At 41.8% G+C, this 21,755-nt stretch overlaps 1 protein-coding gene across 2 annotated transcripts in view; it reads left to right on the top strand.

Annotated features, from left to right (window-relative positions):
* Positions 1-21,755, top strand: part of Stx8 (syntaxin 8) — a 232,760-nt gene that overhangs the window by 129,757 nt on the left and 81,248 nt on the right. For both annotated transcript variants that reach the window (XM_052195513.1, XM_052195514.1), the window contains exon 7: positions 12,304-12,405. In XM_052195513.1, the coding sequence (XP_052051473.1) occupies positions 12,304-12,405 (102 nt within the window). The remainder of the gene's footprint in view (positions 1-12,303; positions 12,406-21,755) is intronic.

Here is a 21,755-nt window from a genome sequence, read left to right as displayed (position 1 = left end):
AACAGGCCAAATTTTATGACTAGATTTAAATATTTGTCAACTAAAGTTTAATGGTCATGATATAATTTAGCAAGAATATCCCAAGTAGGAATAATTTTCTTAACAGAAGTTGTCCTGCTTTGACAATAGCTGTCCAGTTAGGAAGGCTTAACTCAATGGCAAAACATAGACTTGGCATTTGGATAAAATGTAATCACCATGTTTTTCATAGGCCCTTCAGCAACGGTATAGGACATAAAATCCTTTTTCTCTAGGCCAGGTGTTCAGTACTATTCTGTATTATTAACAACAGGTCACTATTTTAAGAAAATCTTGCAAGCAGAAAATGAAACTAATACCATTCTCCTGCCTCAGCTCCTTAGTACCAGAACTGCATCCTTAGTGTATACCTATTAACATTAAACTCTTTTGCTTACTTGATAATTCTTTTTTGTCTTGTTTTATTTTTACAAGATTTTAAAATTAAATAATTTTAATGCAATAAAATAATTTTATACTTTAATGAAAACCCAAGAAACTATCTGAAACACATGCAGAACATGCCTACAGTGCCTGGGACATTGCTGGATCTTCTCACCAACAAGTTTAGCATAACAATTAGTTAAACATCTAAGTGCTACAGTAAGCAGGTAGCAGCATCCTTGCTATTAGCATTGCCTCCTCTTTAGGCCCTCACTGTAACAAAGGGCAGGGTGGAAACTAGCATTTGTCTGCATCCTGTGTGTCTTCTTCACTGTAGGGTCTCCTCTTTCATAGACTTTTCCTAATGGTGAGGCAGTGGCTGCTTGGCTAGGGAGAGACTTTAACCCGCTGGGAAATGTAAGAACTATAGACTCACATTATCTCTGTTGTAAGCATGTTCATAGTTGAGTGAGTATCTATCTAAGTTATTTTGTTTCTCTTCAAAGAAGACATAGAATTAAATTATTGTTCAAACTGTATTATGAAAGCCAAGTCTTAGTTACATTATGACATAATGAAGGAGATTCTGGTCACCTGTCTACCTGTTGTCTTTTATAAACCTTTAAGTAGAGGACAGGTGCTTTGCAAATGTTGACTTTATTTTATTTTGTTTCCAATCCCAAAGTCTAAAGTTAACCTTTTCCCCAAAGTCGATGTGTGTGTGTGTGTGTGTGTGTGTGTGTGCTGAAGGAGTCAATTTTCTCCTTCTGTCATAGGATCTGGGGGTGAAAGTACTTATTAGGCTCACACTGTAAGAACTTTTACCTACTGAGTCATTTCACTGGCCTTGGGTTAGTTCTTAAATACCTTTAATTTAGGGGGGCATCACAGAAGTAAGGATCTGGAATAACCCAGTTTTCCAAAGGAGGCAGTAGCATGGAGGTAACAGAGTACACATACATGAAGACAACAGCCCCAGAGCCACAATTACAAGTTTAAAGTTTATTCTAATGTACAGAATGTAAATGTAAATGTACTAAGAACAACAATGTGAGGATGCAACATGTTTAAAAAACGATCTTAGTGAAGTGGCCGCAGGTTCATTACTCAGTTGTTTTTGGGAATTGTGGGGCGAACTGAATGTTGTCTTATTCTTAGACCCAAAGTGACATATGAAAACCATTTATTAATTCAGATTGCATGTTTAATACAAGCAGGCAGACATTTCACCCAGATGGAGCTTCCTTAAACAAAAGCAAAAGGGGTTCTTCTTTAACCTTTATTTATAAAGGTTAAATTTAAAACACAACTTCCAAATTTTTCTTATCAAGTCTCTGTTCTTTAACATTTCTCTTTAATTTTTATAGTTTCTAAAACGTTAACTTTTTATAAATTACCTTTTCCATTATGTTTTTTTAATGTGTAAGAGTGTTGTATATGTATATCATGTGTGTGTCTAGTGTTGAACAAAGCCAGAAGAGAATGTCAGAGCACATGAAACTGAACTTACAGATTGTTGTGAGGTACCACGTGGATGCTGGAAACCAGACTGGAGTCCTCTGCAAAAGCAGCTGGTCCTCTTAACCACTGAGCCACCTCTCCAGCCCCCAGGTTCATTATTTCTTAAATGTTCGAAAATTCCGATTACTATAAACTACCCAGGCATTATCTTTAATCCTATTTCCTATGTGTTCTGGTTCACTGTGAAAAACATGGGGGAAAGGGTGGATATCAGACATTTCCCATTTTACCAAATGCTAACAAATTGAATTAACCATAATCACCAGTCGTAAAAGCAGCTGGAAAGTAAAAATGGAAGTTTTTCTTCAAACATTTCTCCCTTGAGTCTTGAGACTGTTTCCCATTTTCTTCTGAAGAATCAGGAGCTTCTTAGCCAGTTCAGAGGATTTGATTCTGCATCAGATCTGCAGCTTATGGGAGTAGCTACTCCCTCTTGGCCCTCACCCTCAGCTTGGTTGCTCCTGTTGCATTTTGGCTTGAAAAAAAAAATTGGGGGTATGGGAGTTTTATCTACATAAGCCAAAAGAGGGTGTCAGATCCCCTGGGACTAGAGTTATAACCAGTTGTGAGTTGCCATGTGGGTGCTGGGAATTGAATCCAGGTCCTCTAGAAGTACAGCCAGTACTCTTAACAAATGATCTACCTCTCCAGGCCAGGGCAGAGTCTTGGCTTTGTACTTCCTGTTTACTGAAACAGTTGAATGATCCAAGAACACTAGGTGATCAGCTCTTAAGTGTCTTCCTGAGTGAGTCAGTGAAGTTACTGCCAATCCAGAAATGGAGCATGTTTGGGGTCTTCCTTAGGAGAACCATATACATCCTTGGGTGTTTCTTCTGATACTTTGATCCTTTAGGGCTAGAGGCAGGGAGAATGCTTTATGAACAGGCTCATAGAATTTCAGAGAAAAGTATAGAATTAGATGTTGGAGGAGTGACAGGAAAAAAGACAAATGCTAACATGAATATTCTGAAAACAGATCAAGAGGAAACCCCAAAGCATAAATATTATAAAGACAAAATAATCGAATATGCAAATGCAATGGACCAAGAATAAACTAGAGAACCATTGGCCAAACCAAAGGGAGGTCTGTGCTCCCCAAAAAACTCACCTCTACCTGAGAAGACATCATGGGCAGTTGTTACTGGGTGCTGACCCAGGTGAGTCCTTCAAAGAAAGTGGAGCATCTTTGGGGCCCCACAGTTGGCACCAAAACTATCCATACAAAACAGCTGTCACCTCATGGGCAGTAAGCGTCTATTTTTGGGCCACATATGAATGACCGTGGTCTGTGAACACAGATTCAATGTAAATAACCCCACTCTGTTGTGGAAATAGTTTGTGAAATGTTTATAGTAACAGAACAAAAGAAAATCATAATTCAGGCTGGAGAGAAGGTTCAGCAGTTAAGAGCACTAACTGCTCTTCTAGAGATCCTGAGTTCAAATCTCAGAAATCACATGGTGGCTCACAACCATCTTCAATGGGATTCAGTGCCCTCTTCTGGTGTGTCTGAAGACAACTACAGTGTACTCACATATATATGTATGTATGTATTTATAAAAATACATACTCACATATATATGTATTTTTATAAATACATACATACATCTTAAAAAATCATAATTCAAGGCACTGCTGGACATATTAGGTCATTAGTTACAACAAAATATGGAAATCACTACTAGGGTTTCATGTTCTGATGACATTCTTGGCTTAGTTTTTTATTTATTTATTTGTTTGTTTTAAGGTAGTGGTTTTTAACACATACCAAAAGGTTTCACTTGATAGTCACAAGGGTGTTAGGTTAGAAGCAGGTGGGCAATGAATGGCCATCAAGGGGGCTAAAGAGAACCTAAGATACTTTGGCTCTGGGTTTCCCACATTCCCTTTCTCCAGAACAATGAAGTTCTAGTCAGTCAATTAGCCTTGCAACCTTGCACATGGATCTATCTTGTCTTCAGTTTACAAAAAAAAAGAAGGGGAAAGAAGTATCTGTGAAGGCTATGCAGCTACATGAGAGACTACAAATGATATGTTGCCAAACGCTTGTGTGTTGTATTTCTAGTAAAGATATATGTGCTTATATTAATTCTGAGGGAAGAAGTCTCCTAGTCCATTTGATACTACTATAACATAATGGCAGATTCTGAATAATATATAAAGAAAGTAAACTTACTGTTTTAGAGACTGAGATGTTCATGATTAAGAAACCACATCTGGCCAAGCCTTCTTCTTGTGTCATACATAGTAAAGGGCATCATATGGCAAGACAGAAGAGTGAGACCCTGGGTCCCTCTTTTTCTCTTTGTTTGGAGGCGAGGTGTCATGTACCTCAGTCTGGCCACTCAGTATGTAGCCAAAGATGGCCTTAAACTCCTGATCCTCCTAACTCTGTCTCTAGACGACAAGTACATGACACCAGGCCCCAGGCTTTTCTCTTCTTTTTCTTACAAAGCCATGAATCTCCATCATAGAAACCTCATCCTGATGGTCTCTTCTAACCCAATCTCAGGGCCCACCTCCAAATATCAGTTTATGAATTTGAGGATTAAGTTCCCAATGCTTGAACTTCTGGGATGTCTTTTTGCCACTAACTCTGCCTCTGTGCAAGATCTCTACTTGGCCCTCAGAGTCTGCAGTGTTATTTGGAATCTAGTCCTTGTCTCTCATAGTGGGCACATTGGTGGAAGTTGAGCCTCCATGACTAGGGAGGTTTCCATTCCCATTGTGGTGGGGTCAGTGCAGGCAGAAGCACAGTTTGGAGTCTTATACTGTCAGTTCTCCCAGGCAGGGGCCATTCTCTGGTAGATCTATAGTTCTTGGGTCTAAAGGCTGGTTCAGTTCCCATGCCTCTGCTCAGCATTTCCCTAACAGGATGCTTTCTACACTAACTCTGCCCCATGACAAGTCTGTACTTGGCCTTCAGATAGTCTGCAATATCATTTGGAGTGTAGGGGAGGCTCTTTCTTTCTTTCTTTCTTTCTTTCTTTTTTTTTTTTTTAGATTTATTTATTATATGTAAGTATACCATAGCTGTCTTCAGACACACCAGAACAGGGGTCAGATCTCATTACGGATGCTTGTGAGCCACCATGTGGTTGCTGGGGTTTGAACTCAGGACCTTCGGGAGAGCAGTCAGTGTTCTTAACCTCTGAGCCATGTCTCCAGCCCAGGGAGGCTCTTTCACTGTGCAAGCTTGAAGTCTTAACACCATGGGGATGTTAACAAGGCTTTATTGCTTCTACCTTCCATGGCAACAGGGCACTGTGTCAAAATGCAAAGGGACCTGGACAGTGAGCCCACGGTGGAGTGCTCTGGGCCTGGCCCCTGATAACGTTTTTGCTGTTTAAGTGCTCTGAGCTTGTGGTAGGAAAGTGGCCTCAAAAGATCTTGGAATGGTGTTCCGTTGCGTTGATGACTAGCTCTGGGTCCCTTCTAGCCCTGTGATCTCTTTCACAAAGGACTGTTGGTATTCTCTCCTGCACATGCTTTCTCCTTCCTGCTCTGCTTTTCATTAGAAATCCTTAAAGTCCTCCCTTTGCTGCCCCATCTCACCTGCATGGTTGGAAGTAGCTACAGTGCAGCCCGAATGCTTTAGGCTAGGGCATTTCTTCCTCCATCGTTCCTACGTTCCCCAACTCTATGGTGGCTGGGCCACGAACAACATCACCATTTTTCCTTGTCTCATTTCTAGTGCTCATCCCGTTTTCACTGGAGCTCTACAGATGTCCTAGAGCCTATCTCTACCAGCAGTGTGGTCACGGTTATACACAGTCTCAAAGGAGATGGGGAATTTTCTCCAGTTTCCTCTCTCAGACCTTCTCCAAGATTGCTCACGGGGTTCAGTTTACAGCAACTTAGGCTTTTCCTAGCATCTTCCAAATCCTCCTAGTCTCCACTCATTGTCCAGTTTCAGAGCTGTTTAAACTTGGTCAAGTATTCATAAATCACTATTAAATTACTTTTATGCATTAAAAATAGAATTGGTAAATTAATCAGGGTCACTTGGCACCAAGCCTGGCAACCTGAGTTTGATCCCTGGGTTCCACGGTGGAAGGACAGAGGTGACTCGCAGAAATTATCCTCTTACCGAATGTCTTCAGTGTCAGAGGCATGCCCATATTACATAGACATACATACAGGTGAAGTAATTATATACATAAAATAAGTTTTAAAAAATTAAAATTAAAAAGATAGATAAAATTGCTCTCTGATCCTTATACACACACTATGAACATGGATATGCCCTCTCACATCACAAACACACACACACACACACACACACACTGCACACTGATTAGAGTCAAAACAAAAAACCAAGTAGAGAAAGACTGAGGACGCTCCTGGTGTCAGCCTTTGGCTCCCACAAGCTCATGCATACACCTACTTGAGCATATACATATACCACACATACACAAAATGAGCTAGCCAGAGGTTTACCAACTAAAATGATAGCTGTACCTCTTCTCCATTAAAACATGATTAACTCTTTAGTGTAAAAAACTCTTTTTGCTGCACCAACCTATGGGTTTGCTGGTTTACCTTTAAGTCATACTTAAGAATATTCATGAATTTAAATGAATTCTATCTATAAATTCAGTTAATATTGAAAAATGTTAACAGAGAATAATAATCACATAGAATAATAAATAGCTGGCATATCTATTGTTAGACAAGGCTACTTCCCTTCACTTCCTACAGGATATTAAACCCTAGTTTTATACTACAAATCTGTAGTAAGACATGAAATCCCGATTGTATCAGCTGTATGAGAGCAAAGTATCAATTATCTCTACAGTTCGGGCTGTTGCCAACCGCAAGTCCCAACAGTGTGAAGCCAGATCCTAAACTACTCAGTTTTAAATACTACTCTATGTAAACTCAGAAACTGATTTTCTTCCATGTTTTCACATTACCCACCAATGAAATGGTCAGTAGAAGAATGACCAACCTCCTTCCAGAGGCTTGATAAAAAAGGGGCAGAGTTACAGGGTCACTACTTGACTTCTTGCAGGTCTATAATTTTGTCAGTGTAAAACATTCGTTCCTTCTGTCTTTTCCTCTTTTCACTCCCTCCTTCCTTTCTTGTTTGTTAGAAAATTTTAAGGATACCATATATTATTTCTTTTGCTTTTATTTTTATTTTATGTGCGTGGATGTTTTTGTTTACTTGAATATCAGTGCATTACTTATATGCCCGGTGCCCATGGAGGCCAGAAGAGAGCATCAGATTCCCTGGAACTGGAGTCACAGATGAGTTCAAGTCATGGATACTGGGAATCGAACCTAGGTCCTCTGGAAGAGCAACCAGTGCTCTAAATTGCTGTGTCATCTCTCTTGTCTGGAATAATTTATTGTGAACTTTAAATTTTGTTCTGAGTCATACTTTCCGTTTGGTTATAACTTGCACAGTGGATACATAAGTCCTTAGTGTTCAGGTGTGTGCATTTTTTGAGATGATAAGCATATATATGACCACATAAAACCTGTTTGGTAAGTTCCCTCATATCTGTTTTAGTAACTCCACAGCAGCCCAGTTGTGACTACTCTCTGACTTTTCTACTGTCAGATAGGTTATTCTTTGTCCCCCCTCCCCTTTTTCTCTCCCCCCACCTCTTTCTCTCTCTTAATTTGGAAGGATTTCAAGTAATTCAGGCTGGTCTTGTACCAGCTTTGTAACTAAGGATGAGCTTGAAGCTCTTATCCTTCTGTCTGTGCTAAAAATAAAGGTATTCGCTACTACACCCAGGTTCTATATATACTGTTTATGTCAAAGAAATCACAAGGCATACTGATTTTTATTTTAGATGACAAAACTTCTGAGATGCATATGGTTGTTAATTGATTAAGAATAATATTGTTTCTGTATGGTGTCAAAGATCAAATCAGGGCCTGGTGAATTTGAATGTTAGGCATAGTATTCACCACTAAGCTACAACCTCAGCCTAGTGGATCATCTCTTTTCTTGCTGTGTAGTATTCTATTTTAAAGAGACACTTCAGTTTGATGGGTATTTTGGTCATTTTTAGTTTGTGGTTCTAATAAATAAAGGTGCTCTGTATATTTTTGTATAGGTCTTTTGTGTGTGTGGTGGTGGAGGGGGGTATCCTGCTTGATAAGATACCTAGGAATAAAGACTGAGCTGGAACACAGATGTACAACTGGTATGGAATAGATAAACTCTTCCACAGGGTCTTTTGTGCCCTGTCTCCCCAGCAATTAGCATTATCAGCCTTTAATTTTAGCATTCTAATGGGAGGGTGAGGTGGGGAGCATCTCTTTCTGTGGATTGAATCTGCATTTCTCTAATGACTAATGTCTCAGTCTCCTTCTTAAGTGCATATTGGCTTTTTGGGAGTCTTCTTCTGCAAAACATCTGTTCGGGAATCAGGGCTATTATAAGATCGTGTTAGGATCATCTCTTTCTATTGCTCTTAGTAGTGCAGTGGGTCTTTATCCTAGATACAAATATTTGGTCAGTTACATGTCCTGCAAACACTGTTCTTTCCAATCTGTGGCTTGCTTTTCCATTTTTGAAATAGTATCTTTGGATAAGAAGCAATTTTAATTTTGATGACATCTTACCAATTTCTTCCTTCCTTCCTTCCTTCCTTCCTTCCTTCCTTCCTTCCTTCCTTCCTTCCTTCCTTTCTAGTATATAATTTAAAAATTCCTATCAAAGAAACTTGTGCCTGCCCGTGTCACTCAAATTGTCCATACTTAAAGCAGATGCATGGTTAATTTGATGATAATGATGATATATATATATATATATATATATATATATATACATACACATACATATACATATTTAACGATTAACAGTTTCTTCTAGAAGCTTTTCTTTTCTGTTCCAGGGTTTACAGTTAGGTCTATGAACCATCTGAAATATTTTTGTGTGTATGGGGGAGGAAAGGCTTTCTATTTATACATACACATATCCAGATGTTCTAGTGTGACTTGTTGAAAAGACTGCTTTTCCCTCTTGATTGACTTTGTTGTCAAAGTCCATATTGAGAACTGACTAACTGTATACACATGTGTGCATATGTGTGCACACACACAAAAACACACATACAAATAAATGTAATTTTAAAAATTTGTTTCAATTTACTTACTAATTCTCACAGGCTCTAAATAGATTCTATATACAAAATCATGTTAATCTGCAAATATATAGCTTTATATCTGCCTTTCAGATGCTTTTCCTTTCCATTTTCTTCCTGTATTACACACTATGGGGCTTGTAGTAAAATATCGGAGTCTTAGAGCCAGCGAGGCAGCTCAGCAGCTGCCAGGTGCCTGGACCGGCTGCCAACCTTGAGGACGTGTTCAGCCTACACAGGGAGTTCAAGAACAGCCAGAACAACATAGCGAGACCCTGTTCTGAGCTCCTCCCAAAATCCAGTCTCTACCAGTGGTCTTCCTCTGTTCACCATCTTTTTTCTCCTATAGTTTAATCCTTCCTTAATTCTCAAACAATGAGACTATTGGGAGGAAGGCAAGTTGGGATTAGGATGAAGAGATTACTTTTAGAAACCCTGAAAAAATAATGTTTGTAAGTAGGTCAGGATTCGTTGTTTTGGAGATGGGAGCTTACTCTGTAGCCCAGGCTAGCTTCAGATTTGCAGTGCTCCTCTTACCTTGCCCTCGCAAGCACTGGGGCTACAAGTGTGGGCTCCCATTCCCGGCACATTTCAGACTTTTAGTTTAAATGTTATCACAGTAAAGGGTATATAAAATCACCAATGTTGCAGAGTAAGACTATAAAACTTGGGGATGACCAGAGAGAGGAACACACTCTAGGTCAGTGGATCTCACTCAACCTTCCTAATGCTGCGACCCTTTAATACAGTTCCTCATGGTGTAATGAGCTCCAATGATAAAGTTATTTTTGTTGAGACTTCATTACTATAAATCTGCTACTCTTAGGAATCATAATGTGAGTAACTGGTATGCAGCATACATTATATGTGACCCTTCAACCCCCAAATTGAGAACCACTGCTCTAGAAGTTCATGGATGGTGGAGAGAAACCCCAGAGAGAGTTGTCACTGAGCACAGGCAAGCAGTGTGAATGAATCGTTTCCTAATAGTGGATGGTTTTCTTAGGCAGGTGTTACATATAGGTAATTGGCAAACTTGGCTTATATCCATTTACATTTTAAAGAAACAGCACATGACTTAAAAGTGTTCAGTGCTTTTATCTCAGGCTCTCTTCATCCATTGCCTTTATGACTTGCATGCACTTTCTCCCATTGTGTGCTGCACGCTCTGCTAGGGATGGGAGATAAAGGGATAAATAGAAGTTTATGTCATGTTCACTCTGCAAACGAGAGACACACAAACAATTAGAGTACCTTACATAGGCTCTGAGAGCGGAGGGAGGGCCCTGTGATGTACAGGAGGCCGGAGGAGGGAAGGCCACTCTCCTGTGCCCTTCTCATGCAGTTGTTATTGCATGGGTTGCTTTTTTCTGACTTCTATGTTTACCTGCACTGCTTGGCATTTTTAGAAACTTCGACCTTAGTTGTCTTCATGCTTCAAAAAAAAAAAAAAAAAAAAACAGAAACAGAAACAAAACCCGGTGACTCACGTTGAACAATTCATTTCCAAATTAGCCTTTAAACTAGGGGAGGTGGGAGAAAAGTCTCGATTGCAGAAGTAATGTATGTTCAACATTAGGGTGAGCAATACAGGAAGACACGAGGAAGAACAGCCACAAAAGACCCTACCACCTAAGAGCAATTGTCATGAGCGCTCATTTCCACAGCTGCATGCATCCCTATAGGCATGCAAATACCAAAGGATAGATGGAAATAATTTCATGTAATTAAGATTCTAATATATATGCTATTTTAAATGTCATTTAAAATACATTTAAATGTGCCTTAATTTCACCTTTTAAAGATTAGCATAAAAAAGAACTTTATAGAAAGGATCTTTAAAGAGGCAGTAATTACTAAGTGGTAAGAATTACTAAATGCTCACCAAAATGACATAAAACATTGAGGTCTTAATGATTTTAAAAAGTTACAAGTTTCTATATATTTAACTTTACAGCTCAACGTGACTTGTAATAAACCAGTCTGCCTCTATCTTGGCTTGAAAGCCATCTTATAATAAAAACAAGCTAGATTCATTCCTGTTTATGATTAAATCTGTTTCTCAAGGATTGGGCTATGCCCTGGCTATAGCATTAACTACAAATGGTTCTATACTGTCTGTCCCAGGAATCAACAACCATGCCATTGTTTCAAAAAGTTGTTATGACCACCTTGCTCTGCCCACCTTCTTATGACCACGATGTTATGACCACTTTCTTGTGACCCCCTTGCTATGCCCACCTTCTTGTGATTACCTTCTTGTGACCACCTTGCACAGATGCCTTTGTTTCAGGAGGTTTTATGACCCAACCTGTTACGCTTATGTTCTGCTTCTGTAACGTCACCTTTTTTTCTGCCAAATCCCCCATTTGGAAACTCCTACTCCTGGGCTATAAAAACCTTTCTCTTCCCCAGTCCAAGGCTGATCTCTTGAACTCCAGCTTAGGGAATTCACCTCATGTATATGAGTTAAAAGGTTTGCTTTAATTAATTTGGCCATAATTTGGGTTGATGGCCCTTCTCCTTCATCTGTAGGATTAACACTTCCATAAAGGATGAGGGTTAATGCCGCCTTCTCCTCATCTTCTCCCTCTCGAGTTGCTCTGTAGCTGAGGTTATATTGTCACGTGCATGCACCTTTGCATTATCTAACCTGGATATTTACTTTTTTTAGCTCATTATTTTAATGGAGTCAGTTCTAGTCCATGTCCCTTCTATTAGAATCTCTGGCTTCGAGTCCTGGCTTTGCTCAGCTAGTCTTGCTAACAGTCTGCTCGGGAGGAGCTAAGGCCACCTCAAAGTCTTCTCTACTTGTCTAAGCTGAAATTTGTCCCGTGCCCCCCCCCCCCATTGTTGATGTTTCTATTCCTGTAATAGGATCGTTTTAAACTAGGTTTAAAAGCAGACTAATCAGTTTACTCTTTTTGGTTAGTTTTTAAAAATGTATATGAGTGCATGTATGCACACACACATGATGGGGTACATTGAGGGCAGGGGACAACTTTGTAGTGTTGGTCTCCCCACCTTCATGTGGGTCCTGTGACTGTACCTAGGTGGCCAGGCTTGTGTGGCAAGTTCCCCGACCTAATGAGTACTTTGTCCATGCAGGTTTACCTTTTATTCCCATTTTTGCTTCTGCCTTTCTGAATCAGAACTGCAGTTTTCAAAGCATAACTGCGAGTTCATGCGTTGGCACAGCAGAGTACCACAGTGGTGGAACTGGGGAGACATGAGCTGAGGAGAATTAACCAACCCTCTCTGCTCTCCATTCTAGAGATCATTGACGACCTTGCCAACCTCGTGGAGAACACAGATGAGAAGCTTCGCACCGAAGCCAGGAGAGTGACCCTGGTGGACAGAAAGTCAACTTCCTGTGGTAAGAGATGGCAGTCACTCCTGCTGCCTGTGGCTTACTCTTCTTTGAACGTGCTTCTGTGCTGCTTCTGATACCATGAAGAAGAGGCTCGCCTTCTAGTGCAGCAGTCCTGTCTGATGACGCATCAGAATTGCTAAAACCTGCTTAAGTCTTATACAGACAAAACGGAGCTAAGGTTTGGAGGGTATAAACTCTGAGTTGGGAAAGTTATCTGTTTAATGGCAGTGATTGGTTTGGGAAATTGTCCACAGCATGCAGTTGGGTGGTAAGTCTTCTGAGTTTTCCAGGCAGTTTTGTTTCCTTTATGCCTTTTTTTTTTTTTAACCTTAAGCTTAATGAGTGAACTCGCAGTAAAACAGCTAAAAGCACTTCCATATCTAGCATGACCAAGATAAAAATCCCGTGTTTGGTAATTCTGTCTCTGATTCACTTTAATTCATGATGCTTGTCAAATAGTGATCCATTTACTAATAGAAGAGTCTGCCTGAACTTAGAATGCTAGTTTCTAAGCCTCCAGAGGCTCCCACTGAGGAGGTCCAGGGTAGAGTTCAAGTAATCATTATTCATTATGCATAGCATGTCAGGCTTGGTGGCACACGATGCTGATCTCAACACTCAGGAGACAGAGGCAGGAGGATCTATGTGAGTATTAGGGCATTCAGGGTTGTATAGTAAAACCTTGCCTAGAAAAATAGAGAATAGGTTCTCTACCTCAGCCAACCATGTATGTCCTGAGAATTGAACTCAGGTCCTAAGGCTTGGTAGCAGGCACTTTTACCTACTGAGCCATCTCATCTCACTGGCCCTCAGTTTTGCACTTTAAAACTATTTATTTACTTTTATTTTGTATGTATGAGTTTTGACAGTATGTATGTGTGTGTGTATGTATACCATACATATGCCTGGTGCCCATGAAGGCCAGGAGAAGGCCTCAGATCCACTGGGGTTGGAGTTGTAGATGGTTGTAAGCCATCATATGGATGCTAAGAATCAAACCCTGGTCTTCTGCAAGAGCAGCCAGTGTTCTTAACTGAGCCATCTCTCCAGCCTCTCAGTTTTCCTTTTTAATTAAAGGACTTGAAAGGATCTAAACAGAACACAAGACTATAAAAATATAACATCAGTTATTTGAAAAGGTGCCAAATAGAACTTCTGTAAATTAAAAATAAATGAAACTAAAAATTAAGTGTTCGTGTTGGGTACCAGCAAAAGAGGATCAACCAGAGAACAAATCAGGGGAAGCAAGCAAACCCAAACAAAGTCTATTTACATAAGTGCTGGTATTGAGTGTTATGGAAATTAATTTTCAGCCTTAGTAACAACGGCATCTGAGGAGCGAAAAGATCGTCCAAAAGCCTCACAAACAGCTCCTCTCAAAGGCAAGGCTGGGTTTCCCGTGTGAGTATGAGCACATGCACTCCCACAAGGTATGCAGGGCTTGAGAATCAATCTAATCGGCTCCCCCAAGTATCACTTGAGTGCAGTTCACGTGGCACTCTCAGGCTGTGTAACTAGGAAGCAGAGAGCGAGGTGTGGAGAGCAGCGGGCCAGTCATCCTTTTCCTCAAAGGAAGACAAAACTAGGTTGTAAACCATGAAATGGCTTTTTGTTTCCCCTGGTGCGTACACATCTCTCATGCCAGCCTGGCATATCAGTCATAGATGCTTGAGCAGGGAGCAAAATTCTAGTTATAAATACAGACCAGATCACAAGGGGCCACACAGGAGAAGGGCCCGGTGATGAATTTGTTTGTTCAGTTGTTAACAAAGGGTCTGAGCACTTCTTTGTGGTCCTTTCACTGCAGAGCCTGCGCTTGAAATTTTTTACCAAGATCTTTGTGGGTTTTTTCCTCCCTTTTCCTTTCCCAGCCCCCTACGCCCACCCCTCCCACCCCCTGTGATAACATCAAGTAGAAAATAATTCTGTTTTCCTCCCCTAGATTGTAGAGGCAAATTAGACTGATAGGTTCCCCTGGCTCCTAGATACATTTTCAGATCTGTTTCTTGTATTAGAGACATTTACATAAAAGTGGGATCTTTGTAATTGCAGTTTAAATATTCAGTGTGGCTGATCCTCATTAGAATTCAAAATAGAACCTTGTCTGAGTCTGAGGAGAGAGCCAATTGTGAAAGGCCAGACTAGGAGCTCTCAGTGACTGGAGCCTCTCTTCTCTGCACGTTGACCATTACGTAATGTTGTCTAAGCACACTCGTTATGATGTTAGCCTTCCTGTGTTGCTGCCGTTGAAAATCAGCCCTGCTGACCTTGCACAGATGCTGTCCCCACCTGGGACCACTGCATCTACGCAGCTCCCCTGGAGATGCGGCAGGGTCATAGGTACAAGCAGTGTAGTCCAGCATGGGTGGCCCCTACTTGCAGCCTGGGTGACTAGAAGAGCTGCTTGCCCCTCTGTATCTCTCTTTCATGCTCTGTTTAAAAGAAAAAAAGAAAGAGAGAGAGGAATGAAGATAGCAAAGGCAAACAGACATCCCTTACATCACTTCAGACTGTGAAGAGCCTCAAACTCCAAACCTTCCAGACTGCAGACATGATGGCACAAGTGGAAAATCTCATCCCTGGCCTCAGGTGATAAGTTGCTGTCAGAATGCAGTTGTACCCAAACAGTTGTGCCAAATTACCTCAGTCTGTGTGCGTGCAGTGTGAATGGACCAAGTGGATTTTGTGTTTAGACTTGCTTCCTTTCCTCTCAAGATCTCATTATGTTTATGCAAATTATTTTAAAATACAAAATCATAACAAAAATCTGAAACACTTCTGGTCCCAAGCAGCTTGGATAAGGGATGGTATAAGGTAATATGCCTGGTTATTCTGGTAATGGAATGAAGATAGCTCAGGTGCCACAGTGGTCAGTACTAGTTAGTTCTCAGGATCAGCTATGTTAACCTGTTGACTTAAGTTGGTTGGTGACATAGATAAGACTTAGAGACACATGTCTTTTTGAATCAGCAAAGAAAAGCCTTTAAGAAGAACAAATTATATATATTATACTGTATTATTAGTATATATTATACTTTATGATTATATAGGGATATTGTAGAATCACGAAGTTAGCATCTTCTTTGAATTAAAAAGGTTTTTTTTTTTTTTTTTTTTTTGGTTGGTTGGTTGCTTTTTATGGAATTTTGAAATTTTGCAATTGAAATCATCAGCCCTGAAATCCATTGGTGCCATCTTTAGTGATTACATTATGTTGATTGTAATGTTTGGCCCACTCATATTCACTCTTTCGAACCTTATAATAAAAGAAATGTGGAGATGACTCAGCAATTAAGAGCCCAAGGCTGCTCTTCCAGAGATTCAGGTTTGATTCCCAGCACCCACATGGCAGGTAACAACTGTCTGTAACTCCAGTTCTGGGAATTTGGCATCCTCTTCTGACCTCTGAAGCACTGCACACATGTGGTGCGCTTGTATGCATGCAAGCAAAACATTATATACATTAAAACTAATTTATCAGTTAAACAGAAACCCAAGAAAGTGAATTCTCTGCTGTTCAGCTTATTTATAGGAAGCCTCAAAACTGCTTTTTCTTTCAGTGCATTGTTTTGCAACCCTTACCACAAACACAAGTGATTAATCTAGAGCAAGGAAGAACTCTGTGCATTCTCTTATTTATCTTAAGTGTTTAGCAGAAGCTGATGGATGTTTCTTTGCTTTTTCTTCCTCTTATTGTAGTTAGTTGAGATAAGCTAGTGACATTCCTCAGCCCGTTTCCTTCACAAATGTGGGGAGCTGCCCAACCACCACAGAGAGGGTCTGCCTCCAGAGTCACCCTGTCCCCAGCTTTCCTGTCCATTCCTTTTTTTGTCCCAGTATAGCTGCTGAGCATCACCAACATGCTAGCCACCAAGCTAGAAGCTGGAATTCAAAGATAGGACAAGAAACGGCTCCTCAGAACTCACTAAGGAATGCCACAGAACAGGCCCATGTCTGCCTGGGGGGTAGGGGTTTCCAAGAGTCCACAGCTCTGGGGCAGAGGTCCAGAGAATGAGTAGGAGAAGCTGCTGGAGTGGTGACAGATCTAAGCACCAGATCGAGGGGCTGACTGCTGGGAAAGAAGCCTGTTTACCCAGGAGCTTGAGGCTTGGTATGGGGAATGAGTCTATAATCAGAGTAGTGGGTGTGGCCAAGGCCTAAAACAGGTGACAGAACCCTGGGGAGTTTTCCCCACACACACCACCAGCAATTTCATATAGCTTTGCACCACTTCTTTTGTTAAAACACAAAGGAAAGCCCTCCTAAGGGAAGTAGCCCTGTGCTTTATTTCTTGACACAGGTCATTTGGGTCAGTATCTCTTACTAAGGTGCTGCCTTATAGTGAGGCATTGCAGGTGTAAGGTGGTCTTGTGTAGCCAGGGTTTGTTCTTGCTTACTCCCCACCTCACCCTCACTCAGTCCACTCCTCATTTTTCTTGATTCTTTTTCCTTCCTGTGGGCAACTGACAGTGGGCAACTGTGGGAAGCTAACAATTCTGCCTTGCAGACCTAAGTTTAGCTGAATGCCCAGTCTTCTGTTCCCAGACAGTCTTTCATGATGCCCAACAGTGTAAGACTCTGACGAGCCTTAGCTACGGGGGACCCTGAATGGATCACATGGAGCTGGAGATCGATGCAAAAGCAAGAGTTTATTGTTCCAGCGGGCTGGGGTCATCCTGCATCCGGAAGAGAGGCAGCAATCCAGAGTGGTCCGTTCAGTGAGTTTTTACAGTTTCTAGGGGGCAAAATAGAGCATTAGCAACTAGGCACAATATGATTGGTAGAACAGTGATTGGTCTTTAGAGAATGAGATAACAGGGGCTTCTCATATCTGCAGGTAAGCCTCTCCTTTCCAGAGGGGAGGGTACCTACTCCATGACCTCTCTCTTCCAGGAAAGGAGGGGTACCTAGGTGCTACATCGACTCTCCCTTCTGGGAAGAGAGAGATCTAGGCTATTCTGAGGTCTGGTAGAATTTTGCAACAGTCTTTATTTAGCTGACCTCTTCAACAGCACCTTGTCTTTGTCCCTGACCCATGGACTTGAATTCTTACCTACAACTCTGTTTCCTCTTCAATCTTCTTCTTCTGTTTCTAAGCAGAGTCTCATGCAGTCTGGCTGGCTTAGGACTTTCTATTGTAGCAGAGAATGGCCTAGAACTCCCAATCCTCCTACTTTAGCCACCCAAGCCCTTAGATGGCAGGCATGTTCCACCACACCCATCTTCCTGGTTTTCAGGCTCCAAACTACTTTCAACCCTTCATTTGCCTTCATGAACTAGAGAGCAGAATCCTGCCTGAGGTAGGCAGCTGAGATTATAGCCAGTGGTGGTGTGGAGAGCAGAGCAGATTGTTTCCCAGCGGGAGGGAAGCCAGAGGCTGCTGGGTCATCTGGGTTTGTCATTGTTGTTATGGGTTTTTGTTTGTTTGTTTTTCTTTTTCCAGATAGGGTGTCTCTGTATAGCCCTGGCTGTTTTGGAACTCACTCTGTAGACCAGGCTGGTCTGGTCTCTGAACTCAGAGATCCACCTGCCTTGGCTTCCTGACTGCTGGGATTAAGGGCATGTGCTATCACTGCCCCAGCTGTTGTTTTTAAAGAGAAACCTAAAGTTTGAATCCTTAAATGAAGTTTCCCAATATTTTAGTGTTGACAAGAAATTGAAACTTAAAAGGCACCTTGTGTCCTAAGTAAAGTGTACACAAGTGGCCCTTAGGGATCTCTCTCATCTGTGTGATTAGCCCCTCGGCCTGCTCTGTCCAGCTTGCTTGCTGACCACCACTTCCTGTTCTCTGTGTTCTGCTTCTGGTACTCTGTCGCATATAAGTGAAAATACCTTGTCGCATATAAGTAAAAATAAACAAGACACTAAAATTTCAAATTTGATACAGAAAAATTTGTGTAATTTTGATGTTTCTGGTGGCCTCTGCCTTGGGGCTTTAGTGTATTAGTTTAGCATTCACACAGCCATTGGAATTGCAAAATAAATAAGACACATTCCACTCCTTAAGGAGTTCTTTTATATTTATTCCCTATTCATTCAATTTAAAACTCACACCTTTCTAGAATAGTCTAGGGGGAAAAAAGGAAGGAAACCAAGGAAATAATAGGAAGTAGTAAACTTATGTACTAAACAAATAGAAAACCTGCCTGATTAACTCAAGAAACTGGCGTGGCACTGTGCCGTGTTCATGGCTAGTCATTTCAGGAGCTAAATGGCCAACTCAGAAGTTCCCTGTTCTTGGCCCTCACATACTCCAGGCTGAGCCTGTACTCTGGTGTGTGTAATGCCCTTTGATTATTGTAGTCAGAATGTCCTTTATATGTGACTGTATCGCTGTTGTCTGCCTGGTTTTAGGGGGAGCCTGCTTCTTTGCTTGAGGTATCTATTTGGGGAATGAGAACATGCAGAGCTCTAAGTTCAAATGCCAATGCTGCAACTGAATCTGGGCAGACTAAGCCCTTGAGAGAAGCCTAAAATTGGAAAGCCTTTACCTAATAGGAAGTGATTGATAGAGGCTGACAGCCTCAGAGCTGTCGCCATGACCGCCTCGGAAACCTCCGTGCATCTCAGGGTCTACAGGAGGAGGCACTGACTTTTGCAATCATCAGGGAGTCAGACTTGACCACAGATACAATCATTTCTAGATTATTGTTTTTTGCTCAGGTTGGTGCAGAACAATAAGGCATTCTTCCAAAGAGCAATTCCCGTTCGTACTGAATACTAGTCGCACTGTACAGGCCTTGATTGTGGCGTTACCGGTAGGTGCATCGTTGTGTGTGTTTCCTGGTGATCTACATCCCGCAGTTAGTTCATCAGCTTTCCCTGAGGGAGCAGCTCCTCCTGGGTGGGGTGAGAACTGTCCGTAGTGCTGGGACAGGGTGTGCCTTCTGCTGATGCTGCGGAAGGCAGAGCACCCCAACCCTTGGCACTCTGCTGCCCCAACACTCTCCATCCACACACTGATTTTCTTTTATATTTGTGAATTGAAATGAATTGGATTCCACCCGTGGCTCGAATTACCTGAGCCGGAGAGAGCTTGAGGGGCCGAGACCACTTCCCCTTCTCAGATTAAAAATGGGCCTTGGCTCAGTGCTCATTGACCCATGCAGCCCAGTGATTTTTTTCCATATTTCTCCATGATGAGAATGGAGCAGCCTGCTTCTCCCCCCTCTTCCCCCCCACCTCCACCCCTGCCCCATGACTAGGCTCACTATTATGCCGGGTGGCCACTGCTATGTTTGTTGTGTGTGTAAGGAAAATTCACACGCATTGCATATTTAAGAAAGATTGGAAAAAGTCTGAATAGAAGTAAAGGGAAATTTTGGTGGGCTTAGTATGTGTTAGGACAGGGAAGCAAGGAGCTGGAATATGGCTGCTCCCCTGGGCTCTGCGTGCATAACCGGAGAGTCCTTTGCTTTGTCTCTCCACTTGGCACGATGGCCCTTAGACAGTGATTACTAGTTACATATTTGAATGTGACCTGGAAGAAATTCCCCAAATGGAAGCATTGGATGCAAGTCCTCATGCCTCTTCTCTAAAATGTGTAACCTTACAGTGAGTCAAAGGAGGTGTGGGTAGCCCTGGGTCAGCAAGGCCCGATTAGTCACAAGGTGTCACCCTCTTTCTCTGTTATTTAGTAGGAGATGCTCGCCTGCAGCCATTGTTCTCTTGGCAGCTTAATGCTTGCCGCTCTGTTTCGGAGGCACTGAGTCCCAGCCTGTTACTGGTGTGTGCTCACAGAGTGAAGTACTTGTTTAAAGTTAGCTGCAGTGCCCACCACTGCTTAGGAGGGACAATAAGCATTGATAGGTTAAGTTGAACAGAAACCATATTAAAGCGGGCAGAGCAGCAAACAACAGTGTTGTGTTTGTTATATTTTCAAGAGTTTAGCAGTGAATACATGACCACCCTAACTTGCACTCGTGTCCCAGAGAAAGTAGCTCCATTGCAGGTTGTGCCCGCAGCTCAGTGACAAGGACCTGTGGCTCACCTGTGCCCACAATGAAGTAGATGCCCCCTTGAGACTGTGTCTGGACGAAGTAGGAGGGTTTGGGAAGCGTCAGGAAAATTGTGCACGTTAGAAAATAAATAAGGACGGGAGATGGGGCTCAGTAACAGAGCACCTGCCTGACTTCTGCAGAGCCGGAGGCGCCATCTCCAGCACTCTAGAAGAAATGAAGAAAGGGAGAAGAAAGAGAAGAGGGAGGGAGGGAGGAAGAGTGGGAGGAAAGAAAGCATGGAATAAAATCGATGCCTCGCCTTTACTAGGCCCCTTTGAAACGCAGTTTTGTAAGCTCTGGTATTAGCTTTTAAATAACTTGACTCCAGATGTTGCTGCATTAGTGAAGATTTCGATCGGCTCTGGGGATCCATTGATTGGCTCCAACAGAACCCTGGCAGTGAGTTGGTATTTATTGTTTGGCTTACCTTGGCTTTCTATTTCTGAGTCAGGCAGAAATGACAATTTTCAGTCAGTGAACCATGTTAAATTCCTTGGAATAACTGATTTGTGGTTCATTTAAAATCACTATTGGTTTTCTCTGCCTGTGAGCCTGAACACTGAGGCCAATTTCTCCAGATTAGCAGCAAATTGATCTTTATGTCAGATGTGGGTGTCATCTGGGCCTGTGGCACAAGCCTCCCCCACCCACAGCAGCACCGTGTCTCTCACTCCCTGGTACTGATGCGCCTCACTAGGACATGTGGCTTGGTCATATTTGAGAAATTACTTGGCTGCTGAGTGGCCCCCAAATATTTCTTTGACTCCAAATAGCCCATTGTTTCTTTTAGCCCTTAAAGTAATGATCCTTTGGAAGCAACTTATTTATTGCAAAAATGTCATCTGTTTATCACTTTGTTGACTTTTTATGTGATACAAAGAAAATGAAAAAGTCATTTTAGACAATGAGTAGATACCGTGGTGATGGCGGCCCACCAGTGAGAATGCACTTTCTGTCACCCAGCTGTGCCCTTGCGGATGATGGGATGGTAAATTTTATGCCATATAGATTTACCACAACAAAGTGCTTATTGAACAATGAATAAGTAACCTGCTGTTCCCGACTCCATGAAATTACCACACAGCTGGAATGCAGCATTTCTGAAGTTCCTGGACATGTGAAACAGGACAGTGAGCGCGCTGCTGCTCGTACCCATGGGCTTAATATAGCAAATAGGATCTTAATTATAGCTGTGTGTGTTTGCTTAAACAACTAGAAATAGGAACAAAGAGAATGTTAAACACTCAAAGCTCATCTTCAGTATACACGCAAATAAAGTAAGAATTCTTAGTGTTGCTTTTCATCAGCCATTTTGTTAGGAAACCTAGAGTGGAATCTCATGTTGTTTGGTCT

This window comes from Apodemus sylvaticus, chromosome 10 (genome assembly GCF_947179515.1).
Source record: "Apodemus sylvaticus chromosome 10, mApoSyl1.1, whole genome shotgun sequence".
Lineage (NCBI taxonomy): Eukaryota > Metazoa > Chordata > Mammalia > Rodentia > Muridae > Apodemus > Apodemus sylvaticus.
Note: the sequence above shows the minus strand (reverse complement) of the source record. Positions and strands in the feature narration are given on the sequence as shown.